Here is a 14,421-nt window from a genome sequence, read left to right on the forward strand (position 1 = left end):
ATCCAGAAGTGCCAATTGTCCCTGCGATTCTTGATGATCAAAGATTATTTCACAAACTGACAAACCTCCCAATTTATGAAGGGCTACAGCTGTGAGACATCCTTGATGTCAACACCAGAGATTTATTTTTCATCCTCACTTGAGGCATGTTCAATAGCTGTCAACTTTCTCCTCCTCTTTAGAAGCTACACACTGATTTAGGTTTCATATAAGTTTTGTTTTGTTTTTTAAATCTCACTGATGACAGAAACAATTGTTAACTCCTCAAACTTGATAGGGAAGGAAATAGTTTCAAAAGCACAATAAACATTTGTGACTTAAAGTGCCTGTGAATAGAATATGTTCCCTTGCCAAGTTGTTTGGTGTCCAATGATTCAGAGTGGCAATCAGCTTCCATAGCGTTTCATTTTCGGGGGAAAAAAAAAGTACCATGTTCCTGAATATTTTGTACCCCCCTCCCCAACTCATTTATTTTCCTGGTAGGCAGGCTTCCTCAGAAATACCTTATTTGACCTTTATACTTTCAGAAACAGCTAGGGCCTAATTCCCCCTCTGTGGGTTGCTAATCCGATTTACGTGAGCGGAACCTACAATTATTTTAGCTTCCCAACTGAAAAAATAATACACATGGATAATAGATTGCTATAAGCTCTTGCTTCAGACTTTTTCTGCTCTACAGGCTGAAGGTTCTGCGCAGGCGAGCTTGATTTTGTCCATCTGGCCTTTTCCAAAACTTTTCTGCTTTTGGCTTCTGGGATCATTCCGGTAAACTGGTTGAGCTGTGCATGGGGGATCCTGGGATCCTGGAAAGGACAGCAAGCCTTGGCCTTGGGACTTGCGGTACAGCAAACTGTCTCAGCTGAGGAAAACAAGTCACTTGACCACATGTCACAGACCTGCCGCTGGGACCTGGTGGAAGTGGGTGGGGCAGAAGGTTCTAAGGTCTCAGACCAGAGTTGTTCTGTCCCCTCGGCTCACACTGTGCCATTATTTTACCTTCCTCTGCATTTGCTAATGGCCTGCCCCTGAGCTAGGCGAGATAAATAGAAGGCATGAAGTGATTTCTACGGTAAAAAGAAAGAAAATCCCTCTCATCCTCTCTTCATACACACACACACACACACACACACACACACACACACACACCACGTTGCGCATGTCACGTATAGTAGAAGGAAATCCACTTCACACAGACATATTTATAGAAACCTGTGCTTTGGTAGCACAAATTTACATATACGGATATATTTATAGAAACACACGTGTGTATTTGTGTATTAAACATACATTTATTGGAATAAAAGAGCGCATTTATATAAATGAATTTACATATGTAAATGCATACGTCTCTCAGTGTTAAAGTTTAAGTTACACGTAAATCCAATCTCTAGTTTTCTTTTAATTTTCCTCTCACCTCGGGTAAACACAGAAAAGTGTACCCCACGCCTATGCCAAGATGCTTTGTAACTTGGTTGAGTTCTTCTTTAATCGTCTATTACGGAGTATCTTCAAACTGAAAGCTAAATAACGGGCCAGGAGGGGAAATAAGGCCCGACCTGGCATTCGTCGGAATTTCGTCCTGGGAGTCCCAGCCAGGGCCAGGCGCTCCGACGGATCTCCGCTTTGAGGGCAGGGGCTGGAGGCACGAGCGCCCCCCCGGCGGCCGCGGGTCCCCGCCCTCGGCCCCACCCCACCGCGGCTGCCCCGGCTGCCCCGGCTAGCCGTCCACACCCCTGCACACTGCTCCCGCCCGCTCGGGGATCCCCGGCGAGCCGCGCCACCGAGGGGGAGGGTGTTCGGCCTGGGCCGGGAGGGAGACGGCAGGCGGCGTCCCCTTTAAAAGCCGCGAGCGCCGCGCCACGGCGCCGCCACCGCCGCCGTCGCCGCCAGAGTCCTCGCCCCGCCGCGCCGCGCTGCGCCCGGCTCGCGCTGCGCCCGCCGCTCTGCTTCCCACACCCTACCCGGGATTGGCAGCTGCCGCCAGACATCAGCCGCCGTAGGCTCCGCCGCCCACCGAACTACCTCGGGGCGAGCGCCTCGCGGATTACTGGGGACTCAGAGGCACCCGCGCCCGCAGACCCCGCTCTGGTTAGAGCGCCCGGCAGTGCGCGCCGCTGCGCCGTGGCCTCGGCTGACCGGGCCGCGCCGGAGCCGAAGACCGGCGCGCTGAGCCCGAGCGCCGCGATGCCGATCACCTCCCACCGGAGCTCGGGGACCTGGAACGCGCCGACCGAGGTGTGATAGGACCCCAGGCTGGCCACAAAGGGTGCAGTGGCTTGGCCTGGGGGCGAGGAGACCGAGGGAAGAGTGCGGCCACCCGCCTCGGCGGCCCGATACTCGGCTCGACTCGCCGGAGAATGTGCCCGAGGACGCCGGAGCGCCGGAGCCGCGGTGGTTTCAACTGGCTAGCGCTAATGGGGGTGCGCTGGAGGAAGGCAGAGTGATGCGGGGGGGCAACTCGCCCGGCACGGAGATCGCCGCTGCGCCCTTCCCCGGACCCGGCGTCGCCCAGGATGGCTGGCCCAAGCCATGGGCCGTGGCGGAGCTAGCGCCGAGCGCCCGACCCTCGCCCCTAGAGTCCCGGAGCCGGCCCCGCGCGGGGCCACGCGTCCCGCGGGCGCTGGTTCCTAAGGACGACGACAGCACCAGCTTTTCCTTTCTCCCTTCCCTTCCCTGCTCTGCACTCCTCCCCCTGCCCGCTGTTGTTGTGTGTCAGCACTTGGCTGGAGACTTCTTGAACTTGCAGGGAGAATAACTTGCGCTCTCCACTTCGCCCGGGTGCCTCTGCCCCAGGGGACCAGCCTCACCGCCTGCGAACCCCGCCGCCCCTGCCACTTCTCCGCCGGGCCCGACCCGAGACGCCGTTCCCTGCGTGCTGGGAGGGACTGCCTGGCCGGCACCCGGGAGAAGGAAGAGGAGAAGGAAAGGAACCCGGTCCCCGCGCCAGGTCCTTCAGCCAGAGCTTTTTCCATGTGGAGGCTCTTTCAATGGACGTGTCCCCGCGTGCTTCTTAGACAGTCTGCGGTCTCCTAAAGGTGACAACGTGGGCTGGGGCCGGGGCTGGGGGTGGGCGCGGGTCTCCGGCAGCCACAGCAGCTGAGCCCCTCCCGGGGCCAGGCCTGGCGGGACGTAAACAGAAGAGGTCCACGTGCAGCCGAGCCGCTGAGGGGATACCCACATCCTACAGCCCCTGGCGACCTTAGGCTTTGCCCTCCTGGCTCGCACTCTTCCGCCCCTCCTCCCTCTCCTTCTTCGGGATTTTATTAGGGCTGTTAACACTTGGATGATTTTTTTTTTTTTTTTTTTGTTAAAGAAGTCCCTTCTAGAGGGTGGCCCGTGGACTTCACCCGTTAGCTGCCAACCTGTACGTCCTGCCGTGGCGATCCGTTTTAATTTCAAGTTTCTCCCGGAGAACTGCTCTCTCTACTCAGAGCCGCGACCCATTTAGGAAAATATTATACGTTGGGATTCTCCCTGTTTTTTTTTTTTTTTTTTTTACCATGAATGCAAGGGGGGCAGTTATTTCGTGCCACCTTGAACTGACACGTGAATTAGTAGACATTAGCCATCTACCTAATAGGAAGATACCTGTGTATATTTACTGCATAGGAGGGGGCGGTGGTGGGGTGGGGTGGGGAATGGAGTGGCCTGCCCTGACACTTCTGAGGTTAGGTTCGGGTCATAGGTTGTGAGTGATTTCGGAAGTTGTGTCCTTGAGTTTATTCGCTCTGGAAGTTACAGACCCTGTGTGTATCGGGAAGTTCTATACAGTGCCTGTAAGGCAGTCACATGCACCATTTGTGTGTGTTTATATGCAAGTGAGCGCTGTGTATTTGGGTTAGGTTAGGGGACGGAGAAATGTGAGACTAAGCGGTGGTTTTCCCAGCTTCCCTATACAGCTGTCAGCGTGAGTGTCACAGAAAAAAAAAAGTGACAGTCACTGACGCGGGGTGGGGTGGGGGGGGGGGGACAAATCTTGACGGGTTGAGAATGGGATGGGAGCGGGAAAAAGCCATCTGGCGCAGGGACTAGGTATTCTTCCATTCTCCCAAACGTTTGAGCTTCAGCTCCTCTGCAGTATCCCCGCGAGTGCTGTCAGCCAGGTGGGCACCCTGGAGGAGGCGGCAAATGGACGAAGCGGGAGCCCGCGGGGGCGGAAGGGGTGAGGACTGGGCGGGAAACTCCGTGACTAATGTCGGCCCTGTCCGCAGGTCGACCATGGTGGCCGGGACCCGCTGTCTTCTAGCGTTGCTGCTTCCCCAGGTCCTCCTGGGCGGCGCGGCCGGCCTCATTCCCGAGCTGGGCCGGAGGAAGTTCGCGGCGTCTGCTGGCCGCTCCTCATCCCAGCCTTCGAACGACGTCCTGAGCGAGTTCGAGTTGCGGCTGCTCAGCATGTTCGGCCTGAAGCAGAGACCCACCCCCAGCAGGGACGCCGTGGTGCCCCCCTACATGCTGGACTTGTACCGCCTGCACTCGGGCCAGCCCGGGGCGCCCGCCCCGGACCACCGGCTGGAGAGGGCAGCCAGCCTCGCCAACACCGTGCGCAGCTTCCACCACGAAGGTGAGGCGCGGGGCCGGAGCTTGGGGGCGGAGACGGGGGCGGGGAGTCGTCCGGCAAAGCGCCCCGCCGTGGGCAGACTGCAGGCATCCCTGGCAGGGCAGCTTGGCCCGGGCGCTGCAGACATTTCCCTGTTTGTAAGAACCTTTCCGAACCTGGCTTTCACGCACTGCCTGTGTGGCGGGAGACCCAGGGATTCCCTTTCGGTAAATCGGCACTCTTTTCCTGGCTTGGAGCCAGAAGAGCGACTCCTCCTCCAGGAACTGGAGAGAAATCAAATGATGGGGAAGATGAGGGCAAAAGGCATGCCCCTAGACTGCGAAACGTGTAAGAATTCCTTAGGAGAAGAATGAGAAGGAGGGGGGCTGATTGGGATCTCTCCATGTCTGTTTGGAAGCCTTTGCTCTATAAATCTGCTTCTCTTGCTTAAGCCAGGGTTTCAGGCATGACAGCGCCACGGGCAGAATTTTCAGAGATAGTATTGAAAAATCAAAGCCCAGGGCCCCAAAGTCTTTCTAATTTACAGTAGATCTGGGCCTGGTTTGGAAGATTTCAAATCCCTATCTAATCCTCGTGGGAGATCAATTCCCCAATCAATCTTACTGTTTCCACAATGACTTTCTTGTCTTCTGCTTAAATCTGAGATGAACTTCCTAACAGAGACAAGGCTAGCCTTCAGATGAAAGCTTTTGCAGCAGCTAGCTGCTTGTTTTCCTTTTAGTACATTGAAATGTGAATTTTTTTTTCTTTTATGATATGGATGTGGTTTTTCTAAGGTAGGGTATTTCTGCTTGTTTCATCAGAAAGGCATTTAGTGGATTTGAAATGTCTTAGAGCAACTTTTGAGATCTGTTGTACCCAAGTTCTTAGGGCAATTACTCAAAAATACGTTCCACTGCAATTCTTTTTTTGCACTTTTAAATGCTCCTTTGGCTTAACACATTCTAAACAGAGCCCAGGTTCCGTCAAGTTCTAGAGGAGGATCCAAAGTTGTATATCACAGAGCAGCCACTTGTAGAGTATTGGAGAACTAGGATATAGTTCCCTTTTTCTTACCTTGCCCTGCCGAGGTGGTCGGTTTCAAATGGAAATCTGTGCTCTGATATAAGCAAATCAGTAGAGTCACGGGCAGGCATTTCCTCCCTGTGTGGAGGACTTACACTGTGAGAACAGCAGTTGATAGTGGGAAGGGGTTGTAAAGGCAGGCTACATTACTTCATCAAGGCAGCTATACCTCATGAAGGGGACATTGAATTGATAATCAGTTCATTTTTCAGCACGTTTCTAAGTGAGGTGCTCTCTGCTAGCAGAAATTAGGTTTGGAAGGAAGAAAGATCTCATATTACTCCTTCAGGTTTCATCTACTGAAAGCACAAGTTGTCTGTTGTCATGTAGAAATGTTTTTGTTCATGTACATTCTATCATCACCACCTTGGAGTGATTATAGATCCAGCTCACCATTCCCAACTGATGCTGATTAGATTTGTTTTTCTGGATAGAAAAGTAATACAAATTGCTATTTTGGCTACCTCTCCTGGAGATATAGCAAGGAAATCATTCTTTATTTTTAAGGCCAAGAAGGTACCGTGTGTCTCTTGGAACTTAAAAGGAAGATAGATCATTTAAAACATTTGACACCTAAAAATACTCAATTGCATGATGATCCCATCAGTGAAGTCTCCATATTTCTCCTTCCTCTTGAAGTGCCTTGACCAAATCTAAACAGACAAACTTAATATAGTGTGTTATTTTAACTTAAATAGCATACTTGAGCTTACAAGTCAGAATGTATGTCTTTAAACATGTTAAGTGTTATGTGCCAAATAGTACAGAAGTTACCAACTTGCTTAAAATCAATTTGTAATAACTTCAGATTTTAATGCAATTAGATGATAGGAAAAAGCTATGTAATGTTTGCCCCAAATTTCAACAAACCCATTTCTTTTCTTGTTATGACTAGCATATAATCAGTATGCTACAAGTTGCCCTTCTTTTGAAGACCAGTTCATTTTTATATAGCCCAGAATTTGGCTTTTGTAAATATTCTTGTTTATAAAACATCCATGCATGACACTAAAAAATCTTTTAATAAATCATGTGATTAAGGCTTAGGGTTTAAGAGCAGAATTTGGTTCCTACAGTCTTCATAGGTGTTTATTTATTAAAGGATCAAAGGATCTGATTACAAGAATTACCTGTTGGTTTTATTTGTGGGCAGAATCTAGGTGATTTGGTGAAATACAAGACAAGAAATATCATGGTGGCATTCTTTCAGCCAGTGTGAGAAGATAATGGATCCACATCGTAGGTGCTCAGTCACAGAAATGATCAGTTGTCATTTCTCCTATTAAACTTTCTCTAGTACTTTCTACAGTGGCTTTTATTTGGGAGAGCCCAAGTACTGCAAAACATTTTCTTCTTTCAAAGTTGTTAAAAAGTACTTCAGCCTCATAGGCCTTTCAGAACTGCCACTGAGGATAAAAAATCACTTCTTTTAACTGGAAAATGTTCTGTGCTTTGCTTATAGTTAAAAGCATATTGAAACTGGTTGACTTCTTTGGCCCTGCAAAAAATCTTTATTCTTTCCTGTCAGATTGGAAATATGGAAGGACCACATGCTTGCTCTCCAGACTCTGAAGGACACAGTTCTCTTTTTGCCTGAAATAACTGAATTATTTGCCCCTATGGCTAAAGCTTTGAATTAAACATTAACCTTTTTTCTACAAATGTAATTTTCATGAAAATACCCAATTAAAAGGAAAATTCAGGGAAAAACTACTGCCCTGTGAAGGAACACTGATTCCCAGTACAACACTGGGATTCCCAATTAAACACTGACTCCCAGTTTGAACACAGATTCCCAGTACAACCAAAGGATTTGGACACATATACTCACCAAACCAGTGTTCACCTGGGGATGCTTCCTAGGTGTCCCCAGGTATTTGAGCGTGAACAGGAAAGCCCCCCGCCTCCTTGTGTGGAACAGGCATTCTGTTGGGAAACGCTCATAGATGGAGCCTTTGGTGCCCAGAGAGTCCTTGTACTAATGTTTTACATGCTGCTTCTTTTTTAGTGGCTCCTCTCTGTTCCCTGTTGATCCCTCCTCATTGAGCTATTTTGTCTTATTTTTAAAGACTTGGCCTTTTGTATCTTTCACCAGGTAGGCCACTTATAATAAGAGGACCCTGGATCATTCCACAGGTGTTGGAGTTAAGGGTGTGCAGAGGCCAAATCAGAGTTAGTGAATGTGACCATGTTCTCTCTTTTAGCTGCCATCTCCTTTGTTGTCTTTAATTTTTAACTGATTGATTTGAACCTTTTGTATTTAATCATGTTTTTCTCCTTGATGCATTAATTTTCTCCCTCCCTCCCTCCCTCTCTCTCTCTATATATATGTGTGTGTGTGTGTATTCTCTAATCATTATTTTACATTTTGGACATGATTATTTTTATTCTCCACTACTTTCATTTTATTTCAGGGTAATACTTTCCAACCTTACTGACTAGCTAGAACATTTGCAGGTTTTCATTGTTGTTTTCTTAACGAACATTTTTTATTCAAAGATTGTTGCAAAATTCTCAAAATGTAATGACAACTCACTTTTTGCTAAAACTTATCATACTGTAGGAGAAAAAGATAGCCACAGAATATCAGTGGTTCCAAACAAGATCTGCATGTCCCAGTGCCTGCCACTTTACTTTTCTGCTTATTTAGTCCTGTCTGCTTCCTCCATCATTTTCTATTCCTTTAACTGGGACAGAACTCACCCTGCAGATATATTTGTATTAAATATAAATCTGCCTCTGTTGGTTTTGACTTTTGCTTGAGTTTTTGACTCCTCCCCCATGTTAGATGGTGCCATCTAGTGGCCAGAAACCTGGGGCCTGCAGTAGGCTCAACTGCATAGCTATGCACTGTGACCTTAGGAAAGTCACATAACCTCTCTGAGTTCCACTTATTTCATTTCCAAAATGGAGTTAGTAACAGTTTCTCTCTAATTGATCTGTCATAAAGTAATTCATATTACCCTGGTAATTCCCTGGTCTAGGGAAGAGGAAGTCAAATTGAGCGTAGGCTAGCTGTGGGAATTCAGCCTTATCTTTGGATTATTTTGATATAGATGAATAATTGACAGTGTAGATGATTAAGTTAGAACTTTGCTTTTGGGAGAGAGGTTGAATGTCATTTTTACCTTATTTTTCCTTATGTTCCCACATTTTTGCAGCCATAGCTCTGTTTATTTGATTAAGAACTTAGAAGTTCAGGGACCCACATCTAAAATAGTCTGGAATCCTCAGATCCCTTGGCAAGTGCAGCTTATTCAATAAAGATTATTTACATATACCTCAGAGAAATGTACATTACCTACTTAGGTAAGTGCCCCGTTATTTTCAGAATCCCCAGGCTTGATGTGATTTGTAACTTCTTTACTTCATTTCAAAAAGTTCAGATTTTTTTCTACCTTCTAGAAAAAATTCATGTTCCCTTGCAGATCAAAGGAGAGGGTACCCTAACTTTGGTCAGTTTTCCTGGGTTTGGGGATTCCTGTGACCTTCTGATGTATCTCTGTGACCAGAGTCTGCAATCAGGGGTCTTGTTGTAGAGGCCTTTGAATTAAGAAGGGATAGTGGTTCAGTAGGGATTAGGTTGACTGAGATGAAGCTACAAAATTGGAGAAAGATCTTCACATTACTAGTTAATATTTAATAGTGTAAGTTTTTTCCTTTGCTAAGTGAGCCTTCTTTTGCCACTTATTAATACCTCCAATGAGATTTTGCAGCACCTGATATTGCCTTTTAATAGGCTATATCCAGTTGAATTGTGGGAGTTTTATATAATTCAGTAATACATTGGTTTTTTGGAGGGTTATTGTTCTATTTGGGCTTCCCAGGTGGCTCAAGGTAAAGAATCTGCCTGCCAATGCAGGAGACACCAGTTGGATCCCTTGATTGGAAAGGTCCCCCTGAAGGAGGAAATGGCAGTCCACTCCAGTATTCTCAGCTGGGGAATCCCATGGTCAGAGGAGCTTGGTGGACTACAGTTCATGGGGATGCGAAGAGTTGGATATGACTGAGCATACATTCATTATTGTTCTATTTAATGCCTCTTTTATACCCATCCTCCTGGCTTCATTTACTCGGTTCTCATGCTTACCTGAGAGATTGTTCATCTTCTTCCTGGCTGTGTGTGATATTTCTCAGGGCTTGTTTGTCAATACAGCTGTTCCACAAAGGCCCCAGATAATGTGACTTTCCTTCCCCTCTTTAAGAAGAGCAAGAAACTCATATGTGTTCTGAGATCAGCGAAGTCAGTTGCTTGGGGCCAGGTCTGGCTTTGGGTCATTGTGTCTGGAGGACACTGCTGATTTTTACATCACTCCTGTTTTCTCTGGTAGCTTCTCTGCTGAAAGTGGAAACATCGGAGGGCTCCTGAATTGCAGGGGGTAAACACAATCCTTGATATTGAAGGAGGGCTCAGGTTGATTGGTGGGAGGGTTATTTTAAAATAGTGCCTGGTCTGAAGTACCATTAGCCAGGCAGCAGAGTTTAGAGCGCTCCCAAAGGTAGCCCTTTGGTGTGGGTTAGTCCGTGTCTAAGGAAAGGAGCTTTAGATCTACTCATCCATGTCTTCAACTCTTACTCCTTGGCCGACACTAATGGTTCTTCTGTTCATCTTTATAAAAAAAAAAAAAAAAGGCACTTTGTTTCTGGCAATTATACTTGAACATGAAAAGCATTCTTTAAAACCTTTAGGTTCAAAGGGCAATTCCCCAGCTTCCAGCATTCCCTCACCTGGGAGCTGCTGGAAATACTGAATCTCAGGCCCCACCCTAGACTCACCAGTAGAATAAGAATCTACATTTGAAGAGTTAAGGTGTCCTAGGTGATTTGCATGAAGGTTAAAGTTTCCAAGCATCCCATTAAAGCATTCCTCCATAATTTAGTGTAAACCACCCCTGTTGACCTTAGCTTGCAGTAATGACTGTTGCTTTGATGATGAAGGTTTATAAGGTAGAACCTTTGAGTGAATGATCTGATTATCCTTTGCTAAGATATCTAGATTTTGTGAACAATGAATAGCTATTTGGTTTAGGAGAAATAACAACCATAAAATTAATGAAAAATGATTTCCTCTTATGGTGATGACATGGAACTGTGGCTAAATTGATTTTGCTGGCACTCAGGTTGGATCCTGAATGAAGCAGGTAAAATTTGTTGACAGTGAAATGACAGGATGTGGTAAAGCTGGATGAAAGTAAACCCAAATATCTCAAAATTCCAGTGCTTTCACTATTAATTTAATAATAATGGGTACTTTTTATGAATTGCAGACTAAACATTCAAGGTGCTATGTTACATTGTTTGTTCAAAAAGCAGTACTTAAAATTGAAATTCTAAGATTTCAAATCAGGAAAAATTTTCTACATATAGCCCACTTAAATGACTATTTTAAAATAATGATAATAGATACAAAATGATTATTCTGTACTTAGATTATCTCTTACATCATGAATATCATAATGGCATTTCTGTAGATTTTCATAAATTTAGCAGGGGGTTTGTCTATATCCTATAGCCTATTATTGGGTGTGTATATATATATTGTTTGTTTGTTTTTAAGATAAAGGAATTATAAATAGAAGAGAATTATTTTTTCCCCAAAAGCATCTGAAATGAGATTTTTATTTTTGAGGTCATAAGGAGGTGAGAGAACAGACAAAGTTGGCAAGTTAACTTCTCTTGAAATTGTCCAGCCTTAATTACAATAGTGTCCTAGTTCCACCCTTACGTTTCCAAAGAAGCAGATCCCTTGTAAATGCCTTTGTTTCTGGACTTTTGAGTAAAATAGTAGGGTGTACTTTGCAAAATGTCATCGTTGATGTTGAGTTTCAGAGTCTTTAATTAGGAAACTGAAATCTGTATATCGAGATTTGTAAATCATCTAAATTGCAGAGTAATGTTTTAGAATACCGCTTAAGGGATTGACATTAAAGCCTTTTTCTTTTTAAGAAATGCAATAATTTCCTCAAATCCTCACTCATTAGGCCTCTACTAACTACAGTGCTGACTTTTTTTTTTTGCCCTAAAGTCTGTGAATTCCAAAGAAATGCTTCACCATTCCCCCCATTATTATAGCCACCTGGAAGCAGTATTCACATATTAGATTTAAAAAAAAAATGACAATAAATTGCGAAATTTTGTTTCATGGTGTGTATATTGACATAAATATATGGAAAAGGGAGGATAGTTTCTTTATCTAAAGGGGAAATTGTAATTTTCTGGTTGCAGACTTTACATGGGTTGAATCAAACCCTGCAGTGATGTTTATAAATCCTTATATACAATCAGACTGTCTTACTTGCCTTACTGAACAATTTTTCTTTTTTTCCACTTTTCCATATCAAATTAGAATCTTTGGAAGAACTGCCGGAAATGAGTGGGAAAACAACCCGGCGATTCTTCTTTAATTTAACTTCTATCCCCACTGAGGAGTTTATCACCTCAGCAGAACTTCAGGTCTTTCGGAAACATATGCCCGAAGCTTTGGAAAACAATAGCAGTTTCCATCACCGAATTAATATTTATGAAATTATAAAACCTGCCACAGCTAACTCCAAGTTCCCTGTGACCAGACTTTTGGACACCAGGTTGGTGACTCAGAATGCCAGTAGGTGGGAGAGCTTCGATGTCACCCCCGCCGTGATGAGGTGGACCGCCCAGGGGCTCGCCAACCACGGGTTCGTGGTGGAGGTAGCCCACCCAGAGGACAGCTATGGGGCCTCCAAGAGGCATGTGCGGATTAGCAGGTCTTTGCACCAGGATGAGCACAGCTGGTCACAGATAAGGCCCTTGCTTGTCACTTTTGGCCACGATGGGAAAGGACACCCTCTCCACAGAAGAGAAAAGCGGCAAGCAAAACATAAACAGCGGAAACGCCTCAAGTCCAGCTGTAAGAGACACCCTTTATATGTGGACTTCAGTGATGTGGGGTGGAATGACTGGATCGTTGCCCCGCCGGGGTATCATGCCTTTTACTGCCACGGGGAGTGCCCTTTTCCCCTGGCCGATCACCTGAACTCCACGAATCATGCCATTGTCCAAACTCTGGTCAACTCAGTTAACTCTAAGATTCCCAAGGCGTGCTGTGTCCCAACAGAACTCAGCGCCATCTCCATGCTCTACCTTGATGAGAATGAGAAGGTGGTGTTAAAGAACTACCAGGACATGGTTGTCGAGGGTTGTGGGTGTCGTTAGCACAGCAAAATAAAATAAATATATATATATATATATATTTTAGAAAAACAGCAAAAAAAAAAATCAAGTTGACACTTTAATATTTCCCAATGAAGACTTTATTTATGGAATGGAATGGAGGAAAAAAAAAAAAACAGCTATTTTGAAAATATATTTATATCTATGAAAAGAAGTTGGGAAAACAAATATTTTAATCAGAGAATTATTCCTTAAAGATTTTAAAATGTATTTAGTTGTACATTTTATATGGGTTCAGCCCCCAGCACATGAAGTATAATGGTCAGATTTATTTTGTATTTATTTACTATTATAACCACTTTTTAGGAAAAATAGCTAATTTGTATTTATATGTAATCAAAGGAAGTATTGGGTTTGTACATAATTTTCCAAAAATTGTAGTTGTTTTCAGTTGTGTGTATTTAAGATGAAAAGTCTACATGGAAGGTTACTCTGGCAAAGTGCTTAGCACATTTGCTTTTTTTTTGCAGTGCTACTGTTAAGGTCACAAGTTCAAGTCCAGGAAAAAAAAAAAAAAGTGGATAATCCACTCTGCTGACTTTCAAGATTATTATATTATTCAGTTCTCAGGAATGTTGCAGAGTGGTTGTCCAGTCCGTGAGAATTTACATCCTTATTAGGTGGAATATTTGGATAAGAACCAGACATTACTGATCTAATATAGAAACCCTTCCCCTAACCCTTAATTTGCAGAAAGAGTAAAGCAAGACCAATAGAAATAATTAGGAAAACGATGAACCTGCAGGAAAGTGAATGATGGTTTGTTGTTCTTTCCTAAACTAGTGACCCCTTCAAAGGAGCTGGACTGGCCAAAGTATTAAATAAAATATAAGATTTCTTCATTATTGATATCGTGATCATGTATATTTCAAATTGATATCTAGTGGCCCTCATGAAGAGTTGGAAATCAATTTGTATTTCACTTTTACCTCACCGGGAGCTCTTTATGCTCAGAAGGACTCAATTTTCTAACTTTGCCCCCCACACAGCAAAATTGTTTTCTGCCTATCCCAGTTCTCTGTTCTATCAGCTTGTTTTTCTTTCTAAGGTTATGTGTTTAAACACATTTCTCCAAATGTTAAACCTATTTCAGATAATAAATATCAAAGTTCTTTCATTTCATGCTATAAAGACGAACTTGCAAGAAAAAATGGTGCATTTGTACAGTGTTCACAAAGTTACCTTACATTTGCTTACACTTTTGCTTCTGAGGCTACTCATTTTGGAGGGAGGTAGGAAGAAGGCAAGGAGCTGTTGGAAATTTGCAAGCAAGTCATTGGCTAATTCTTAGGAATTGATCAGTGCTTTAGTACTGCACATACACTTCTTTGGAGCAGGATTATTTAAGAGAAAACCAAAGCTATAAAATAGACAAAACCTGGGGAACCCAAGATAAAGTTTCAGAGATGATATTCCATGCAACTGAGGCAAAAAATTAGAAAGGGAAAGTGTCTAAGATCAGCTTTTACAGGGTCATCTGCCAACTGGACTGAAGCCCAAGCAGAATGAAGTCAAATTAGGCCACTCAGAATGAACACTTACAAGGGACAGGGCTTCTGTGTTCTGGGTTGAAATTAGACCCAAGGAAT

General features: G+C 44.6%; 1 protein-coding gene across 1 annotated transcript; it reads left to right on the top strand.

The window, feature by feature from the left end:
* The first annotated feature begins 1,864 nt into the window (after window positions 1-1,864).
* On the top strand, window positions 1,865-13,949 carry BMP2 (bone morphogenetic protein 2). The gene is made up of 3 exons (XM_043479410.1): window positions 1,865-3,035; window positions 4,212-4,561; window positions 11,970-13,949. Exons 2-3 carry the CDS (start codon window positions 4,219-4,221, stop codon window positions 12,812-12,814), a joined length of 1,188 nt encoding a protein of 395 aa, XP_043335345.1. The 5' UTR covers window positions 1,865-3,035; window positions 4,212-4,218; the 3' UTR covers window positions 12,815-13,949.
* The last annotated feature ends 472 nt before the right edge of the window (window positions 13,950-14,421 follow it).

This window comes from Cervus canadensis, chromosome 10, assembly GCF_019320065.1.
Source record: "Cervus canadensis isolate Bull #8, Minnesota chromosome 10, ASM1932006v1, whole genome shotgun sequence".
Taxonomy (NCBI): domain Eukaryota; kingdom Metazoa; phylum Chordata; class Mammalia; order Artiodactyla; family Cervidae; genus Cervus; species Cervus canadensis.

Excerpts from the sequence above, each read along its gene's own strand:
- BMP2 (XM_043479410.1), top strand. The coding sequence starts at position 4,219 with ATGGTGGCCGGGACCCGCTGTCTTCTAGCGTTGCTGCTTCCCCAGGTC. Across the intron at positions 4,562-11,969 it reads GCGCAGCTTCCACCACGAAG|AATCTTTGGAAGAACTGCCG; the intron begins GTGAGGCGCGGG and ends ATATCAAATTAG.